The following is a 21,922-nucleotide window of genomic DNA, read 5'->3' on the forward strand; positions in this document are numbered from 1 at the left end:
TCGGATTTTTTACTCGTATATACCCAAATCTAACCGAAATACCAGATTTCTCAAAAATACATTGGTTACTCTTTGCCCAAATATAACCAAAAATATCTAAAAATACTAAAATTACCCAAAAGAAAACTACATCATTAGTTACTTTTTAACCAAATATATCCAAATGTATCCGAATTACTCAAAAATACCTAGTATATTCGGATTTACGATTGTAATTTTAGGTATTTCGGATATTATAAGTAAAAATATAACTAATATTTTAGGTGTATATTTGTATTTGGGTACCCACGGGTATTGGATTCGGTTCGAGTTCGGTTCGGGTTTTTTTCGGGTAGGGGTCTAGGATCCATTCGGGTATTTTTAAAAATCGGTTCGGATTCGGTTCGGATATTTTTTCGAGTTTTTCGGTTCGGATATTTGGTTCCGGTTATTTTGCCCAGGCCTACGCTGTACAGTCCCCTAATTTTATCAATTAAAAAGAAAATATATTTAAAAACAGTGGACAGTGTCATCAACTCATCGTCACATGATGGTTGTGGATAAAACAAAACACCCCACTCCAAACATGATCCACTCTTCTCCTCTCAATCTTCATCCTCATTAATAAATAAATAAATTTAATATTTTCGACAAAAAAATTCATTATTTGCTGGATTCGGAATAATAATTGAATTCAGATAATGGAAGCTAGAAGGCTCGCGATCCTCTGTTCTCACCTGAACCCACCTGGTCCGAACCCGACCCGAGACCCGATTCTCAGGGTTTCCGATTGTAGTAGCTCTGCTTCTTCCGGCGACGGGAAAGTGGAATCATCCAATCTCCAAAACGACTGCGTTTTCTGCAAGATTATCCGTGGCGAGTCTCCATGTCTCAAGGTTTAAAAAACTCTTACTTTATGTCTCTGTTTCTTCCAATTTCTTACACAGAACTAAGTGAACTCTTTTGATGCAGTTGTACGAGGATGATATGTGTTTGTGTATTTTGGATACTAATCCACTTAGCCATGGGTAATAATAATCAAATCTTGATTCTTTGTTAAGAAGAGATTGGTTTGCTATTTGCTCTGTTATTTACTGTGCTTCTATGTAGTTTTATTTGGTTTCTTGATTACTTTACATGTGTTGTTGTTATTCTTGAATCTAAAAGCTATAACTTTGTTGTTTGGGTGTTTCAGGCACTCTCTTATCATTCCCAAGTTACATTATCCAACCTTAGAGGAAACTCCTCCCTCAGTAAGTTCCTCTTCCTACCTTCATTTGCTCATGGATTTTTGCGGAATATGTGTAAATTAGTTGCTAGTTTCATTTCCTTTTGGGTATGCCTTGGTTGTTTGAAAGTTTGTTTTACTTAGTCGAAAAATGTATAGGCCTATAAGATTTTGACTATAGGTCTCCTCCAAGGAGCATGCAGGTTGTTGCTGCCATGTGTTCTAAAGTGCCGCTTATCAGCAACGCCATCGTCAAAGCTACTGGCAGTGGTATGTTCGATCAGTTCTCTTTTTTCCATCAATCTTTGATACAATCAGATTATATGAACTGTTGTGCTGGAATTGCTAGAACCTGAGCATTTTGATAATGGAACTTTCCCTTAGGAACTCGATATATCGATGATTTCAAACCCATTTATCTCAACATATTATATAGATGGACCACATAACCTATTTATACTATAGTTTTTTACGCAACCATTGCAGTTCAAGACCGTATCGATCTCATCATTAGTTTATGCAACCAATGGATACCTACCTCTCTTGTGAACTAGGTTTCTTGTCCTTATCTTGTAACTTAGCCATCTTGTTTTGCAAAGTGAAATATACTATCAACAGGTTTACCACTTGCTGTCATATGCTAAAGTAATCTTGCCATTCTTTCTGGAATCTTTAACCAGTTTAAGGTAGATGATTCTGATTCTGATTCTGATTCTGATCAAAACTATTTTATCAGATTCATTTAACTTATTGGTTAACAACGGCGCAGCAGCTGGGCAAGTCATATTTCACGTAAGCACATACTGTCTTCCCCAGCTTTCTATTTCTCTTACTTCCTGAGGAGGGAAGTTTCTACTAACAGTTCCTTTTTTGTTTGCATTTCAGACACACATTCACATAATCCCGCGTAAGGAACGTGACTGCTTATGGGCTTCCGAGGTACAAAACAAGATCGAAACAAAACATTTTGAAAGGTTTATGAAAGTTGCCTGATTTGATTGTCTTTTGTTTTCTTTGTGATGACAGAGCTTACGGAGACACACTCTGAAACTTGACAAGGAAGCATCTCAATTGGTATCGCGTGTTCGACAACAATTGTGCAGCCTTCCTGAAGAACAATTGGTTCAGCCCTCATAAAAGTCCCTTCTCAAGAAACCCATTGTTGTAACATTAGATACAGAATCCAAACCCAAAAGTATATTCTGTATAGTTCATATTCAGTCTCAGTTTCATTTATATATATTCTTGAATCTATACTATTAATTGGGAAGCATTACATGAAAAATAACCTTACAAAGTGTAAATAATTACAAGAGAATGTCATTACAATTAAAATTTCAAAGACAAAATAAAAATTTGCGTGGAGGGGTAAAATTGTAAAATTCCCGCAGGCGAGACGCGGATCCCGGATCCTACACTCTTATCTTTTGCGTCTGTGAATTTGACCCGATGAGATTCTATATTTCCTATTGGGCTTAGATATTTCCTACAGGCCCATCGTTAATCTCTTTTACTTCAAATTTCCGAATCTGCAGTAGATAATACGAAATAAAAACATTAGCAACACAAATCAAACAATACCATAACTATTTTTCCGGATCAATCAACTACTCTGTATATTGCCTTAACAAACAAATCTCATAATTTACACTTCCTAAAATAAAACGTATTTATTTCTATTCCATATAATAACAAATCAAGCATATTCTTTACTTATTCTAACTCGGGAATAAGTTAGCAATTACTTTTTTGATTAATTACACTCAAATCTCGAAAAAATCTTACCATATCAAAGCAAACTATCAATGCCAATTTAAAAATATCTCTTTAAATGCAAAACTCAATCATTTATATTGCTCTATATTGAAAGATATAGAATTCTAACTTATTATATTTCCCTAATTGCTTGGTATTATAAATCTCATAATTTACACTTCCTAAAATAAAACGTATTTATTTCTATTCCATATAATAACAAATCAAGCATATTCTTTACTTATTCTAAATCGGGAATAAGTTAGCAATTAATTTTTTGATTAATTACACTCAAATCTCGCAAAAATCTTACCATATCACCGCAAACAATTCATTCCAATGTAAAAATATATATGTAGACAGCAAATTAAATGCAAAACTTATTAATTCCTATTACCCTATATTAATAGGAAAGATACAGTATTGTAACTTATTCGATAATTAGACACAAATCTCGCAAAGATCTTTCCATATCAACACAAACTATCAATGCCAATTTTAAAAAATTTCTTTAAATGCAAAACTCAATCATTCAAATTTCTCTATATTGAAAGATATAGAATTCTAACTTATTATATTTCCCTTATTAGTTGGTATTCAAAATCACACAATCTCTTCAATATCCATATTCAGTTCGATATTGATATACCAAACAAATAAATCTCCCTAAATCAAGCATATACCTTTAAGATCCTAATCCCAAATTATATTATACGGCCTATATTCTCTAAAACCTAATAAAACTAAAGGCTCCATACGATTACTATAAATATAGGGACCTGCATTAGAAAGAACTCACCTTTCAAAGCTTTACCATTACCACTTCACTATTTCTCTAACAAAATGGCAGCTGTTCAAGCATTCACCCCTCTTGCTGACATTAAGCCCTTCAAAACACATTGGAAAATTCAAGTTAAGATTGTGCATTCGTGGACACAATACACTCAATTCACCGGGGAGACAGTTGAAATGGTTCTTGCTGATACAGCTGTAAGTATAAGAACTATCATTTTTCAACATATTAAACATTTATCAATCATCAATATCACTGGATGATTAACATGAGTTCTTTTTATCTGTTGCCAGGGTACTTTGATTCATGCTACTGTTAAGAAGCCACAAGTGAGCAAACTGCAAAGGTTCATAGTTTCTGGAGAATGGCGTATTATCGAGCATTTTACGCTAACCAAATCAACAGGAAAGTATCGAGCCACAAAACATGGTTTCAAAATGTCCATGATGGAAAAAACTGTGATAAGTCGCACTCCTGCTGTTTCTGATGACATTTATGTGGATCTGGCAAACTTTCCAGATATTTTGAATGAAGCAGGATTGAGTGAAAACATCTTAATTGGTACTATATCTATCTTACTTTCCATTGTATATTTTCTTTTTCTATTATAATAGGAACTTCTTCATGAAAATATAATTTATTACTCTCTTATTTTGCAGATGTACTTGGACAGGTAGTTAGTTTCAATGAAATGAAAATTCATGATGTTAACAACAAGATCACAAAGAGACTTGAGTGTGAACTCAGAGACACAAAGTAAGTTTAATCATGAATCTACCTTTTTTATATAATCTTACATACATCTAAACTTAAAACTTTCTCAATATTTTTGTTGTATTGTAGTGATGAAAGGCTGAAATGCACTCTTTGGGGGAGATTTGCTGAGGCAATGTATAATGCATGTCAAAATGCAGGGACTGAGAGAGTGATTTGCTTGCTTCGGCTTGCAAAGATCAACTCATTTAAAGGTATAGAATGTTGTTACTGGGAATAATGCATGATTTTGAAATCGAAATGAAATCAGAACATATGTGAAAATACTAATATCATGCTGTTTTTAGGTGAAAGAGCTGTTTCAAATTCATTTGATATGTCTCTATTGGAAATCAATGCTACCTACCCTGCTGTTCTTGAGTTTGTGGCCAAGTAAGATATGTTTAAACATCACTTTTCTTTTACTAATATAGATAACTGTGAATCCTATTTATAATATCTAAAGTTGATTTCGTTTTCTTTTATTTGTTAAAAATAGTTTACCACCTGATGTTATTCCACTGACGATCGAAGACTCGAAGGCAAAACAAGTGAATGCAGAACAGAGAAAAAAGGATTACTATGATCGTTTTCCAAGGAAAACCATCTCTGGACTCTTTTGTTTTTCTGAGGTATTTGTATTTGATAATAGTATTTTTCCTAGCAACTATTAAATTCTCTGTCTATACTGCTAATTATCTATTTTTTTGGAATAGACTGGAAAGTGCAACATAATTTGTACCATAATGAATATCGACACAGACTATTCTTGGTATTTCTTTAGTTGCCTCAAGTGTAGCAAAACTGCCTATAAGATTCCAAAGGTTGAAAATGAGATTGTCAAGAAAGGCAAGAAAGAAATGTTTTGGTGTCCAACATGTAAGGAAGACACTCCTAAGGTGATACCAAGGTAAGACTTTGAGATTTGCTAATATATATCTACATTTGTCAGATAATAACTATGTACCTAATCTACTTTCCTGTTCCTTTGATATGTAGGTATCTTTTAAACGTTGGAGTGATGGATAGCACTGGAGACACTAAATGTCTTATCTTTGATAAAAGTGCACAAGAGATAATCGGTGTGTCTGCAGAGGATTTGCTGGAAGGGAAGTGGGATGAGGTAAACAAATTTGTTGTTAATATGTATATAGACCATATTATTCAAATATCTTAAATACTTTTTTCAATCTATCATAACAGATTCAGGATCCTACAAACTTGCCTCAGCCAATCAGAGATTTGGTTGGAAAGACTTTCCAGTTTCTGGTGACTGTTGGAAAGGAAAACATCAATGAAACTGATGATACCTACAAGGTTTCAACCGTTTGGCTGGGTAATGAATCTGACAATCTAGATACTATTGAAGATTCTGACCAGCAGACTGACCAACGTAATGACCTCTCTATTGATCAGGTAATGTTAGTAGGTGCAACCAAAATCAATCTATCAAAAAGTTATTCAAGTTTATCACTAAAGGGCTGGATCGTGTTTCAATTAAATAGTGAGTACCATCAGTTATACTCAAGTCAGGGAATAAATTATGGATACTTATAACTATATAATTTAATGACTTTGTTATATGAAAGATTATCTATTATATATTGACTATCCTGATTTTCTTACTTACAGGAAGGACTTGCTCTGACCAATAGTGGTGAAACCACTGACCCTTTTGGTCCTACATCATCCACTCCTTCATCTAAGCGTAGTATGGATGCAGTTTCTGAGGACATTGAAGGTTAGGGTTCTACTACTAAAAAGGCATGTGTCTCTTCCCTTCTTGGTGACATTGAGAAGGAAGAGATTGAAGGTGGCAAGAATTAAGTTGTGCTGGCTGGGAATAATGTAGGGAGCTTGGCTGTAGCAATTAGTTTTCTATTTTTTTCTTTTGTTCAAGTTTCAAAACTTATTTAGTTTTTTCTTTTAGCTATGTGCTATTTAATTCTCAGTTATTTTGAATTCAAGCAATAAACTTGAAGCTTCTCCTTATACTAAACTCTTTGCAAAATATAAACTAACTTATGCTTAAACTAAAGATCACAAAACAGAAAGAGAAAATATACTAACCTGTGCTTTGTACTGATGAATTTTCATATATAAGCCCCATTACTGTAGCTAACACTGCAGATAAAAGAAAACACATATTAGTAACAAACATTGAGAGCCTGCGATGAATCTATACTAATCTGACGATATCTATACTATAAATGGCTAACTTAATTAATATGTGAGATATATAAGTACATATATTTTAAAGGGCATATGTGCAAATATTTTAAAGATCTTAAGCTATTAAAATCTATCTCCTATTCTAAATCGTTAACAAATTGGAATAGTATAGCAGTATAGATAAATCAGTTTTAAAAGGGTTCATTGTTGTAGTATAACAACTGTTTTCACGACCAAACTGGCATATTTAACCTATTAATATACAAGATTCTATGCTAAAAATAAGAATAAATCAATTAGATTTTATTATGAATATGGAAAAGAAAATATATTCTGTAATCTTTTCAGTTTAATGCTATCACACTAAATCAGGCTGAGACGATTTCTTTATAATCATTACATAACCATTTAACACCTTCAATCCTAATCTATAGCTACTCGCCTCATTAGCAAAGAAACATCTATAAGGTCAGTCTTTTAATCTCTTTCAACATATAACATGTTCATTGACAAATGACATAATTGGAGATTCGTTTTTCCTCACAAATCTATTTTGTTTTTCAGAATGAAGAGAAGAAAAAATGAAACAGTAAAAGAAAATAACAATGTAATGCAGACACCTAACACAAAGCGTTCTAGGTCTCAGCTACATGATGAAAACATAAATCCAAATCTACAGAACCAACAAGATAGGAGTGATGTTCAAGTAAAAGGGATTTTTAATCGATTGAGATCTGGAATAGGTAACATACCAGCCCAGCAGTGTGATTCTGAAGCCTTACAGACAGTAACTGGTCCTTCTTCTTCTGCAGCCATACAAAAGGAAACACAAGGTATGTAAACATTTATATTCCAACAATATAGCATCTCCATATGATGCTAACTAATAAATAACCATAATGTATAGGATTTGCATCTACAGTTACTTATAATACGAGTGTAAGATCAGCCAAAAAAACAGCAAGGACACAGAGAAGACCTTTTCAAGATGTGCAGAACATTATTAATACATCACAGCTTCACAGCGAGGTTCACCAAACTCCACTTAATCCACATAAGCCACCAGAAAAAAAGGGGAAAAAGTGGAGTCCACCATCTGTTAATAGCAAACAAGGTATACATGCCTCTCAATAATATGAAACTATTACATAAAAAGTATTAATAGATCAACACTGATGGAGTAATGTTTATTTCATGAAGCTGCTAAGGGTATTATACTTACCAATTCAAGAATCAATCTGAGGTTCCCAAAGTCTTTGGCAAAGGAGAAGAAAACATCTCACAAGAGTTATGATACAACAATCGAAGAAGACTCTGATGAGATCCTGAATTCAAAGGAAGAAACATATATTAATATGAGTAAGTAAAAATCATTATGATATATTTTCTAAACTTAATAAAGCATCCACTAATCAGGGGAAAAAACTATGATAGGTGATTTGGAGGAAACACGTGAACAGGTTTACGAGTGTAGTAGTCCAGATGAAAATGATTCAGAAACATCTGAAGATTATGAAACCATAGACGATATCCCAATCGAAGTCAAACAAAGATATGAGTTTTTATCAATGTTAGATGAAAGTTTGACCAAAGCTTTTGGAGAAAGAAAAACTCCTAATGTTTCTAGCAGAAAGAACAAAAACACAGGTACTACATCATTGGTTTATTTCTAATTCTTTTCTTACACAAACTTTACTTATGCTAAACTGTCTTTCTGTTATTGTAGAGTATCTAGATCATGGAGATCCTGTCTACTCATGTTCCTACTGCGGTGCTATTATGTGGTATGGCGAACGCATCAACAGACATAAGAAAGTTCGTAAACCAATTTTTACTCAATGTTGTCTGCAAGGATCTGTGAAACTGCCTTTCCTCCATAATCAACCAGAACTGTTATTTGCTTTGCTAACCAATGATGATGACATGAGTAGACACTTTAGAGAGAACATCCGAGCATATAACATGATTTTTTCATTTACTTCTCTTGGGGGTAAGTGTGATAATTCTGTTACAGCGGGAAGGGGTCCTAATATGTTTCAGATACAAGGAGAGAATTACCACCAGATGGGAAGTTTGAAACCTGGAGAAGGTGAATTTCCTAACTTTAGTCAGCTATATATAGTTGACACAGAGAATGAAGTTGAAAACAGAGCAGGAATTTTAAGGTACATTCTCTAACTCAAAACAAGCAATTACAGTATCCAGACTTTGTGTTTTTTTCTGTAAGTATTAGTGTCGTTGCTAACTAAATTAATATTTCAGCAAAGGAAAATCTGCTGGGAAATATAAGAAGAAGCCAGAGTTGAGAAAAGAAATAATTGAGGCGATAATAAAGCTGCTAAATGAAGTTAATCCATACGTTGCTCATTTTAGACAAGCTCGTGATAGGTTTAATACCAATCCTGAACAGAGCTTTCACATGAAAATAGTGAGTGACCGTGTCAAAGATGGAAGAACATATGTAGTGCCAACAGCTTCAGAGGTCGCATCGCTGATTCCAGGTGATTTTCACATTGGTATGCCAAGTCGTAACATTATTATTGAAGAAAAATCTGGGTATTTACAAAGAATCAGTGAAATAGAACCATGTTATCTTGCTCTACAATACCCTTTGTTGTTTCCAAAGGGTGAAGATGGTTATAGGACAGGTATTCAGAAAGGGAATAACCATGGTAAAAAGAAAAACAAGCCCGAAGGAACTGAGGAGAATGATTGCATAAGTTTGCGTCAATGGTATGCGTATCGTATACAAGAGAGAAAGAATGAACAAAGTATCCTGCTAAGGTCAAAACGGTTGTACCAGCAGTTCTTGGTTGATGCTTATACCACCATTGAAGCTAATAGGCTCAAATATATTAAACTGAATCAGTCAAGTTTACGAGCTACTAACTATGATTCAGTTAAAGAGGCGGCAACAGCAGGAAAGACAGATATGAATGAAGAAGGAAAAGCATTTTATCTACCAGCTACTTTTGTTGGTGGGCCAAGATACATGAAGAACATGTACATGGATGCAATGTCTACATGTAATCATTATGGATTTCCTGACCTATTCATTACGTTCACATGCAATCCAAAATGGCCTGAGCTGGTAAGATTCTGTACTGAGAGAAATTGTAATTCCGATGATAGGCCAGAGATAATAAGCAGAATGTTCAAAATGAAGCTGAATTCTCTAATGGATGATTTAACGAAGAAACATATATTGGGGAAGACTGTTTCATGTAAGTGATTTATTTTAATAGTTGCGTTAACAGTCTACAGTTTAATTATCTGTTTCTGCTATTTTTTTAAATGTCGTTTAACTAATATTATTATCTCATGTTGTTCTCGCAGCAATGTATACAATTGAGTTCCAGAAAAGAGGTCTTCCTCATGCACATATATTGATATGGATGCATCCAAGTTCTAAGTTTCCAAAACCAGAAGACATTGATAAAATCATTTCTGCGGAAATTCCTGACAAGAATAAAGAACCAGAACTTTATGAGGTCGTAAAAGACATGATGATTCATGGACCATGTGGCGTCGTCAACCAGAATTCACCATGTATGCTTGAAGGGAAATGTTCTAAGTTTTTCCCAAAAAAACTTAGAGAACATACTAAGGTTGATAAAGAAGGTTTCCCTTTGTACAGAAGAAGAAAGACAAAGCTGTTTGTGGAGAAGTGTGGATTTAAGTGTGACAACGGATATGTTATACCCTATAACAAGAAGTTGCTGCTTCGCTACAGAGCTCATATTAATGTTGAGTGGTGTAACCAAACTGGCTCTATCAAGTACTTATTCAAGTATATCACTAAAGGGATGGACAGAGTTTCAGTAGTTGTTGAGCCTAATGAAAAGTCTACAAAGACTACAACTACTACAGAGAAGTCTGATACTTCAAACAGTGGGGGCACAAGTAAAAATGAAATACAAGACTTCTTTAATTGCAGGTATAAAATCTACTTGGATTTAGGTAAATAGTTTAGATGCTTAACTCATTTCTAACTAATACATGTTTTATGATATTGTATCAGATATGTATCAGCATGTGAAGCTGGATGGAGAATCTTGAAAAATCCTATACATTATAGGTCAACGTCTGTTCAAAGATTATCCTTCCATCTACTAGGCAAACAACTATTATATTTTAAAGGTGATGATGAGGTGAAAACAGTTTTGAAAAAATCAGAATTACAGAATTCGATGTTTCTTGCTTGGTTTGAATTGAACAAGCGGTGTCCTAAAGCCAAAGATCTAACATATACTCAGATTCCGGAATATTATACTTGGGATGGTAAAACAAGAACTTTCAATATGAGGAAGCGACCAGGGAAAACAATCGGAAGGATTAATTATATCCCACTTATTTATGAGGAAGGTTATTATTTAAGAGTGCTTCTAAATCATCAAACTGGACCTGAAAGTTTCGAAGACATCAAAACAGTGAATGGCGTGGTGTACAAATCGTTCAAGGAGGCATGTTATGCTCTGGGTTTGCTTGACGATGACCAGGAGTATATTGATACAATAAAGACAACCAGTTTTTGGGCTACTGGAAACTACTTGCGTTGTATGTTTGTTGTAATGCTCCAGTCTACCAGCTTATCTCAACCAGAAGTTGTTTGGGAAAAAACATGGGAACTTCTATCAGAAGACATCGAAAGAAAAAGGAGAGAGTACTTTAAAAGACCAGGTAATTTTTGATCAAATAATTTAGTCTCTTTGGTTGGTTTAAAGAGTTGTTACTTTGCAATTTTAAGTAGTTTTTGTCATGATTATTCTGTCTTACAAATAACACTGTTTTTTTACATATTTTTGGGACACAGAACTAACACTTACGGACGAGCAAAAACAGATGTTGGCTTTAAAAGAAATCAACAGCATCTTACGAAGCAATGGAACATCTCTAACAGCTTTCAGAACAATGCCACAGTTACCTGATGAGGAAATTGATGATAGTAATGTCTTGATACTTGATGAAAAAAGCTACGATCGCAATGAACAGAAGGAAAAACTTGAAGAATCGTTGCAGAAAATGACAGATGAGCAGAAGAGTGTTTATTTAGAGATCATCGATGCTGTTGATAATGACAAGGGAGGTGTCTTATTTGTCTATGGCTTTGGTGGAACTGGTAAAACTTTTATATATACGACACTCTCAGCTTCTGTAAGATCTAGAGGTTCTATTGTGCTAAATGTTGCTTCCAGCGGCATTGCTTCTCTATTGTTACCTGGTGGGAGAACAGCGCACTCTCGGTTTGGTATTCCAATAAATCCAGATGACTTCACTGTATGTAATATTGAGAAAGGTTCAAATCAGGCAGAATTAATAGAAGAAGCGTCTTTGATAATTTGGGATGAAGCTCCAATGATGAGTAAGCATTGTTTTGAATCTATGGATAGGAGTTTCAAAGACATTATTAAAGGTGGTGGAAACAAACCGTTTGGTGGCAAAGTAGTTGTTTTTGGTGGAGATTTCAGACAAGTACTACCTGTGATACATGGTGCTTCGAGAGCAGAAATTTGTATGGCTGCACTTAATGCTTCTTATCTTTGGAATCATTGCAAAGTTCTGAAACTCACGAAAAATATGAGGCTACTTTCAAAGGATTTGAGTCCAAGTGAGGCTAAGGATATAAAAGAATTTTCAGAGTGGATTCTAGCAGTTGGTGATGGTAAGATAGCACAGCCTAATGATGGAGAAGTGATGATAGAAATTCCAGAAGAGTTTTTGATCACAAACGCTGATAATCCAATTGAGGCAATAAGCAGGGAAGTTTATGGAGATCCTAAGTTATTGAAGGATGAAACCGATCCTGTATTTTTCCAACAAAGGGCTATTTTATGTCCTACCAATGAAGATGTGGGTATTGTCAACGATTATATGCTTGATCAACTCGAAGGTTAGTCTCCATTACTCTTAATGTTTTAGGCATTTCATTGAGATATGATGTATTATAAAGACATTTTAAATTATTTGTAGGTGATGAACAACTATACCTAAGTTCAGATTCTGATGATCCTTCTGATATTGGAGGTACAAATAATCCCGTGTTGACATCAGAGTTTTTGAACGGTCTAAAGATATCTGGATTGCCAAATCATGGTATAAGGTTGAAAGTTGGTTGTCCTGTGATGTTACTACGAAATTTAGATCCAAGAGGAGGGCTAATGAATGGCACTAGACTGCAAATAACACAAATGGGTGATAAAGTCATTGAGGCTGTCATTATTACAGGTGATAGAGTCGGAGATAAAGTCCTCCTTCCCAGGATATTGATATCTCCATCTGATACTAAACTTCCGTTTAAAATGCGTCGAAGACAACTTCCAATAGCAGTTGCTTTTGCTATGACCATTAATAAAAGCCAGGGACAATCTTTGAATAAGGTTGGCATCTATCTACCAAGGCCATGCTTTTCTCATGGCCAACTCTATGTAGCTATCTCAAGGGTAACTTCAAAAAAAGGACTGAAGATACTCATAGTGGACAAAGAAGGAAAGCCGCAGAAGGAAACGTTGAATGTGGTGTTTAAGGAAGTCTTTCAGAACCTATAAGGTTACACCTTGCAAAAGACATTTGGTGTAAGAGGTAACAATCAATGAAAACTGATTATTATTTTCACCTGTTACACTTTACTAATTTCTTATTGGTTGTCTGAAGAGGTAGAAGCTGGTATGGAAATGGAAATTTGGTAGTAATCTCTTCAATCTACGACTTCCATTGAAGAGATTATTTTACCAAACTTGGTCTATTATTCTCTCAATTCTCTTTTAATAATATAGATTCAGAAATTTTGTTTATTAATATCAGCATAACTTTGTTTTAAATAATTTTTCATTTACATTTAAATCATATTAAGTACAAATAGGTAAACTATTAAAAGTTTACTAATTCAAAAAACATATACAGAATCTAAATATTCTGTTAATTCATATAAACAAGTAGTATTACTTTAATATCTTATCAACCAATTGCAGAATTTAACATACATGTCAACAGAGAATATAGTAAAATCATTTTTGAAAAACAATTAACACATCACGATAACTCCATATTTAATTGTGGATCTAAATACTTTTTGAATCATTTAGACCTCACTAACCTTTATCAGTGCTTCCAAATTTGCCTTCTTTAAAGATGTTGCATGGTCTGTAAACATAGAATTATCTATCATCAGTACCATTATAATTGTAACTAACAAATAGAAAAAACTAGATCCTGTTACAAAAAATCGATACTATTATTAAAGTACATATTTACTTATATATATTTACTTATATATATTCTATTATATAAAAAATCTATCATGAATAACAAAAACTAAAGAAACTTCCATATTTGACGGTTTATACAATCTAGACAAATCTAAATCGTTGCGTGTATCTTGGAAAATGTAAACTGTATCCTTTTGTAATAATTAGCAATGATTCGCATCAGTCTTTTCAAATTTTTATATTTTATATCTTCTATTAACGATTCAGTTTCCTTTTCTTTTTATTTTAATCCTTTGCGTCTCTTAACCAATATATCTATATCTATATATATGCGTTGAGAGATTTTAGATTTACAGAGATATCTTCCCAGTTGAAAGCAAAACAAAATCTTTAAGAAACTATGGAGAAAATGCACCTTCTCTCTGATTTGCGAAGACATTCCACAAAGTGGAGGGTTTATGTTAAGATAATGAGTATATGGCATCATAATCCTCCTTTCAATGGTGATCTAACTACAATGATTCTCGCAGATGAGAAGGTTTGTTTCTAATTCTATTGTTCTGTTTTACACCTTTTTAAAATCATGTTCTAGGGTTGAAAAACTACTTATCTAATTTGTTTGTTTCCTTTGTATAGGGGAATTTTATGGACGCAACAATTCCACAAGGTTACTACCTCTGGAACTTTCAGCCAGGACTCAAACAAGACGTTTGGTACTACATGACTGACTTTCAAGTCATCATACCTCCAAACCAAGTCAGATATTCAACTATGCCACTTCAGGTTAGGTTTATGAGTAAAACTACCATGTGGCCTGTTAGATCTAAGTCCTGGAACAATTACTGGAACCTTGTTTGGCCTGATACTGTCAGAAATGCTCATGAAGATGATAAAAACTCTGTCTCTGGTAATAATTTCTGAAATTAAATGTTTTATACCAAGATTTATTATATATGAAGTCTTATATGACCATTTTCCTGTAATATTTTATTAGATGCTATGGGAGTTATTTCTGCTGTTTCCACCATAGGAAGGTTTCCATATGTGTGTCGCAGAGGGGAAACAGACTATGAATCTCGCTATGTCTGCTTCAAAATTAAAAATAATGTGTAAGTTTAGTTTACCCTCTGTGACAGAATTTCAATGTCTGTTCTTAAATTACTTTAAGAAATTGGATTGACTGTTCTTTTTGTTTGGAAATTAAACTTTCAATCTAGTGGGGAGACAATAAAATGCGTAGCTGTGGGAAAGTGATGTGAGTTCTTTGTGAACACTTGGTCTCAGAAGATAAGCGGAATAAACTACAACTATGATAAGATTGTTGCAGTCTTGCGTTTCTGGAGAATAACTTCTTACTGTGGTTGGTTCTTATTATAGTTTTATGAACTGACTTTACAATTTTATTAGTTACATTGACTGAATCTTTTTTTTTTTCTATAGGAAACAATGTTTTAATGAGTGAATATGGTTGTTCACGTCTATACATTGATCCAATCTTTTATGAACTTGACATTCCAAGTTATCTGTAAGTTAAAAATTCTCTTATAATTAACATATATTTTGGTTGAGATTCATAGCCTAGGTAAACATAAAGAATATGTTTTTTTGCAGGCGATCATTCGACGATGGATCAAGTGACGAAGAGGATGTGATGATGGAGATGGTTGCTGAGAACTAACATGTGAAGGAAGGAGGGATTGGATTTGCAAGGTTACTTCAGTTTCTCTTAGTTTATGTTGTTTCTTTTTACATTTTTAGAGGAGATGAACTCTGTCTTTTTGAAAACTTCCTTTGAGGTATGGAAAACTCCTTTTGTAATCGACTTAAACCTACCCTATTTGTTTCTTTTGTACTTAATCTCTATTTTACTCTGTTTTCCATAAAAAGTTTTATTAGTATATTCCCTAAATTTACGTAAGTTTTCTAAAAACTATTTGGTAGTAATCTCTTCAAATCTAAGACTTCCATTGAAGAGATTATTTTACCAAACTTGGTCTGTTATTCTCTCAATTCTCTTTTTACACAAATTCATAAACTTCTATTATTAATATCAGCATAACTTTGTTTTAAAAAAGTTTTCATTTACATTTACATCATATTAAGTACAAATAGGTAAACTATTACAAGTTTACTAAGAAGAAATCATATACAGAATCTAAAAATTCTGTTAATTCATATAAACAACTATTATTACTTTAATATCTTATCATCCAACAGAGAATATAGTAAAATCATTTTAGAAAAACAATTGACACATCACGATAAGTGTATATTTCATAAAACATGCTAATTCAGAAAGAGACACAACTAACAATAGCTAAATATTGGGAATAGATTACACCAAATTTGAATCATTAACACATCACTAACCTTTAGCAGTGATTTCAGAATTTGGACTGGCTTTAAACGACATCAAATTTTCCTTCTTTAAAGATTTGAGTTTGGTCTGTAAACATTGAATTATCTAACTTCAGTACCATATATATTTAAAACATCTTTTGTGATAGAATAGATCGTAACAGAGAACTTATCTTTGTAAATCGTCTTCTATTGGCAATATCATCATCTTCGTAATAATCTGAAATCCATTTAGAAAAAGTTAAATGTTAAACCTTTTAAGGAAACAAAAGATTTTGTTAAAATCTTTACACTATGAAATTATAAAAACTATAAACTCAATGGCTTTGCAGATCTAAGAAGATAGATTGATTTACTTGGTAAACACAAATAAAATTGAAAATCAATTTGCGATTTCTTATAAAATTAATTGAAATAAAAAAATTTGACTATAATTGGTAATCCTAACTCATGTAAGTCAGGGTTCTTCAAATTTATTGCCCAATATCTCTGTTCAAATTGGAAATTTCTAAGATCGAAATCGAATCTACAAATTTAGATAAAAAAAATTTCGAAATCTGAATAAATAAAAGATTACCTCTATGAAGAATTCCGATTTTGAGATAGAAAGATGATAAACGCAGACGTAATAGGTTGATAATCGAACAATTTTATCATCGATTCTTAGATCGTCCATTAAGCTTTCAAGAACATAGGGTTTTTTTTTTCCACCGAAAAAGAACAAAAATGTCGTGTTGGATTTTTATCTGTCCAAAGAAAAAAACAAAAGTGCAAACATTTAATGAAATAAAAGAAAAAACGGAACATGGCCTGAATTCTATACCATGCATAATGGGTCTTATAATTCCGGCGGCCCAAAACTATTTTTCTCCTGTTTCAGTCATGAGCCTATATTTTTAAATTTGGTAAATCACCTATATATACTAATTAATATTGCATCAAGTTTCAAACTTAAATTTTTAAGCACCAAACAAATTATATTTCATTTGTTTAAAAAAATCTATTATTTTAATTACTCAATATTCAATCTTACAAATATTACACAACAATAATAAAAATTTACATATATTCCAACAAAACCAAACAAACCACTCCAATCTTTCAACAAATCAAAATTATTACATTGTTACTTATATTTCTCTTCAAACTTTAAAACCAATCAAAAAATAAAAAACTACTGTACCAAATTCTATTTAAAACACTATAAAAATATAAAACCCCGCACGTACGTGCGGGTCCGGACCTAGTCTTTGTTATTTTATCAAGATTTAGTGATAGAAGTAGAAGAAGTTGTTTAGTCTCATTCAAATCACAGGCTTGTTAGGTTCATCTACTTAGTAACACTCTCTCATATCAAAGTTTCGATTTGAGGTTTAGGGTTTTCATGGAATCTGTAATTCCTGATTTGTTGTACAAAGAAAGAAGATTGGAATTGAGATTTATATATCTGCAAAATAGTTACAATTCAACAAAGACAATACCAACTGAACTGACTACAACAAATTCACAATGAAACCTATTAGTAGCGCAATCTGTAATCATACTATTTCGAGCTTATCTCGCCACGAGAGAGAAACTCGGGAATCTTCTCCTTCACCGCAAATCATTTCTTATGTTCCTTCTCCATCCATCCCATAGCTACAGCTTTCGCGATTTGGAACCGAACCAAGAAAACTGAACCAAGCTCAACCGAGATTCTTCGTTTTCGGTTCTCTTGGCTGAACCGATCGACACTGGGTCAGCTCCGCGAAACCGACCGGTTAAAATCGGTTATTTGGTTAATCTACTATACATTTTTGCAACACTTTTTGGGGATCCTAATCGGGTCAAAATTTGTTTAATTTTGACCCAGGAATTTAATGTTTTTGACTCGGAAAAATCAATCTCGGATCTTACCTTAATTGAGCATTTTACCCGAAATCTTTCACCAAATGCTTCCATATTTGCTGCTACCTACATTCAAAGCTTAAATGATTAAGTTTCTCATATTTGAAAGATTTAAAGATATATAGAATATATATAGTTATAAGAAATTGATCCTAAATACAAAATGTTTCCTATTAAAAGGCGAGAGAAACGATTTCATCTAGAATCTGTATAACTAATTGATCCTATATACAAAATGTTTCCTAGAATTATATAAATATCAAAAACGAAATTATTAGTTTGAGTTTAGGAAAATATCAGCCGTATATATCTTTTAAACAAACCAATATTCTATAATTAAATTGTTTCCTATTTAAATGGTAAAGATTTTGAGTCCATTAATATTTGTTTCCTAAATAAAATGAACCATATCAAATCGACATTAATCAACAACTGATTTTTAAGTAAATGACTAAAGCATATTCTTTAAACATGCTATATTCAATTCTTAATTTCTCGAAGATATCTTGACATTTATTTCGGATTTCTTATTATGTAAATGTTAGTTAATGATATCTAACAAATCTGGCTTGATCACAAAGCTATTTTCGAATTTTTATAAAACCTAAGGCCAAAAGAATATAACCTCTATAAATAGGTTTTCGATAACAGAAAATTATCACATCAACAGAGATTTTACCTTTTAACACAATAAAAGAAGACTTTTCAGAAATCAATGGCTGCTTCATTCTCCAATCTCATAGATTTGAGACTTTACAAAGCTTCATGTGCGTCCAAGTTTAAGATCTTGCATTCATGGACAATATACTGTCAAAAAGGGAGACTCTTGATATGGTCTAGACTGATGAGGAAGTCAGTTTTCATGTACTGAAATTTGGTTCTAAACCTTTTTCTTATTAACTAACTTGATATGTTGTATGTCTTAGGGAGCAAAGACAACTCTTTTAAACTATGATAACTTGATCTGCATACGAGGAATACCGAGAAAATCAGGTAGGTTGCATCTATCTTTTACAAACTATGATAATTTGATAAATCATGTTAAGCTATTGATGGGATCATGATGATCTGTGTTACCTTTTTTGTTGTTTCTTCTCATTTTGCTTATCTTACTGATGTTTCAGATCTTCATTCACACATATCAGACTAGCAAATCCGTGTAAAAATCTTGAAAATCTGGAAGCAAAAGGGAGTTCAGGATGAAGCAATCGAGTTATAATTCCTTGATGATAAGGTACTATAATTAGCTAGCAAAAATCTTATTCATCTTTTTTATTTCTACATCTATATTTAGCGAGTTCTGTTTTTATTTGTTTTAGATTCAATATTACTAATGGGGAAGGTTGTTCTCCAAGTATCTTTGATCCACAAATTCCAGAATTTACAAGATTAGGCAAACGTAACCTTATTCTAACCAAGGTAAATAATTAGTGTTGGGTGTTTGGCAACAAGAACATCATTTAGTTTACTTTAAAAAAATAACAATACGTACTTAGAGCTACTGGATTGATTGTTATCAAGCATTGGTCTATAAAACTATAACTATAAGATAGATGCATAAACGGATCCGAGAGAAAGAGATTACCATTTCTTGCATGTGCTAATTATATTAGAGTTATTAAATCAACTGGCCAGAGATTTTGAGAACCTGAAATTGAACAAAGACAACGCCTGTTAGAACAGGAGATTATGAAGCATCTTATAAAGAAAAGTCCGACCAGAGAGACTTAGAACAAAAAAATTGAACGAAGTGGTTGAGAAATCAGAAACCAAAGATTCAACTAAGCATGTGATCTCTTACGATTAAAGTCAAATTGAATGAAACAACGACGGGTAGTCTGAGAAAATATATCCCGTCGTTGCAACGACCTCTCCTCCCGCATATAGGATGCTCTTCTCTGTAATAATCGCTTCCATATTGATTCAAATCTGTCGATGCTTTGATTCGGGAGGCTGAACTAACTGTCTGAAATCGAACAGCAAGACTTCGCCAATCAAATCCCCATAGAGCTTCTGAAATGCTTTAGACATGGTTCTCTGTTTGACCTCCTTCAACCTCCATTATCGACTCTTCTTCTCTGTTCAATCGATTCTTCATCTCAGCCTCGTGGAATCCGTACATGATTACTCTCCTTCTTGGGCCATCTCTTCTTTCTAGCCACCATTGGGCTTTTTCTGATTCAAAATTGGCTCTCCTTCGAAGTGTATTGGACTACGTAGCCATTGGGCCATGTAACATTTTAATTCTCATGCTTTTAGTAGAATATCTTTTATCCCAACAAAATGTAGTAGACTAAAATATTTTACATTATATTAGTTTTGGTATAATATAATATATTTTTAAACGAGTTCTTTTCATTATTTTAAATATATATTACTAATCTAAAGATGAAGTGGATAAAATAAATATATTTTTAAACATATTATAAATATTTATTATATCTAGCCTAATTATTTATTTCGAGTAAAATAAATTATTTATTTCATGAAATACATTATTATATTTTGAATCAAACTGTTATGTGATTGTGTGAACCATTTAAAATAAAAAAATTAAATTTATTCGAATGATATGTTTTTTAAATAAATGTATTATTAAAAAAAATAACAAAATGATGCTTAATTTCACGTGATGGGTTATATGGTGATTGGTGAGACGGGTTGTAGCAATATGGTATACCACGGGTGAAATTCTAAAATTAACAATCAAAATACAATTATACAATCTTAAACATTTAACAAAACAAATAATATTAACAAAACAAATAGGGAAATTGTTAAAAATGCCCTTTTTGGTGTGCCCCTTTTCAAAAATGCCCCTTTTAGATGTCCATTTTCAAAAATGCCCCTTTTTTAATCTGAAATTTTTATAAAGTTTTATTAGGTTTATAAGGTACTTATGGATTGTAACTACTACTTGAAGACTCGATCCAAGTATTTATAAGGTTTTATAAGGTGTTTTTAAAGGTTTTACAAGTTATTTTAAAGGATTTTTAAGGTTTTTCAAAGGTTTTACAAGATATTTTAAAGGTTTTTAAAGGTATTTAAAATGCATTTATAAGGTATTTATAAAGTATTTATAAGATTTTAGATACATAGAAATGTAGTTTGTGTATGTTTTAATAATGTTACATACATATTTGGGTAAATCTTATATTTTTAAGAGCATTTAAGGTTTTAAAGAAGGGGCATTTTTGAAAAGTGGCATTGAAAAAGGGGCATTTTTGTAAAAGCCCCAAACAAATATAACTTAAATTTTATATTTTTAGTTATAAATAAAATTTACATGCTGTGTACCTAAAATCAAACATAAGTCTATACCTATAAAACATAAAAAAAAAAAAAATTAATACAACAATAACACAATATATATATACCCAGTGGTATACCAAAAATCTATATAACAAAAAATATCATAAGTTTATAACAAAAAATAATTCAAGAAAACCAGATAAAAGACAAAATAACATTAGACTACATAATCTCGGAAATTTACGACTAACTACAAACCGTAGACTATTAATCATCTTTTTTTTTTTTTTCGATAACCGAATGTCCTGGCCCCACCGAAGTGGTCCAGACTAGAGACCGAACCCTTACGGCACGGACTCGGCCGCGATTAATCATCTTTTTATAATCAACAAAAACAAAAACAACAACAACAAGAAATACTATACACAAAAAAATTCATCAGTTTCTAAAAACTAAGCATAAATAAAAAAAATTAACCCGCGGTGTACCGCGGGTCATATCCTAGTTGTGTTTTATAATAACTGGATTATACCAAATTTA

General features: G+C 32.6%; 1 protein-coding gene and 2 long non-coding RNA genes across 3 annotated transcripts; 2 read left to right on the forward strand and 1 right to left on the reverse strand.

The window, feature by feature from the left end:
- Nucleotides 1-540: 540 nt before the first annotated feature.
- On the forward strand, nt 541-2,466 carry LOC9301725 (adenylylsulfatase HINT3). Its single transcript, XM_021012164.1, has 7 exons — nt 541-875; nt 952-1,007; nt 1,175-1,232; nt 1,411-1,477; nt 1,944-1,999; nt 2,093-2,146; nt 2,234-2,466. Exons 1-7 carry the CDS (start codon nt 681-683, stop codon nt 2,342-2,344), a joined length of 597 nt encoding a protein of 198 aa, XP_020867823.1. The 5' UTR covers nt 541-680; the 3' UTR covers nt 2,345-2,466.
- Nucleotides 2,467-4,002: 1,536 nt separating this feature from the next.
- On the forward strand, nt 4,003-5,032 carry LOC110224822. Its single transcript, XR_002329307.1, has 4 exons — nt 4,003-4,316; nt 4,415-4,723; nt 4,817-4,901; nt 5,008-5,032. It is a non-coding gene; the product is annotated as an uncharacterized LOC110224822 (long non-coding RNA).
- Nucleotides 5,033-19,015: 13,983 nt separating this feature from the next.
- Nucleotides 19,016-20,456, reverse strand: LOC110224818. The gene is made up of 4 exons (XR_002329306.1): nt 19,932-20,456; nt 19,716-19,778; nt 19,208-19,306; nt 19,016-19,094 (listed from the first exon to the last, which is right to left on the reverse strand). It is a non-coding gene; the product is annotated as an uncharacterized LOC110224818 (long non-coding RNA).
- Nucleotides 20,457-21,922: the final 1,466 nt, after the last annotated feature.

The sequence above is a fragment of the Arabidopsis lyrata genome (assembly GCF_000004255.2).
Source record: "Arabidopsis lyrata subsp. lyrata unplaced genomic scaffold ARALYscaffold_8, whole genome shotgun sequence".
Taxonomy (NCBI): domain Eukaryota; kingdom Viridiplantae; phylum Streptophyta; class Magnoliopsida; order Brassicales; family Brassicaceae; genus Arabidopsis; species Arabidopsis lyrata.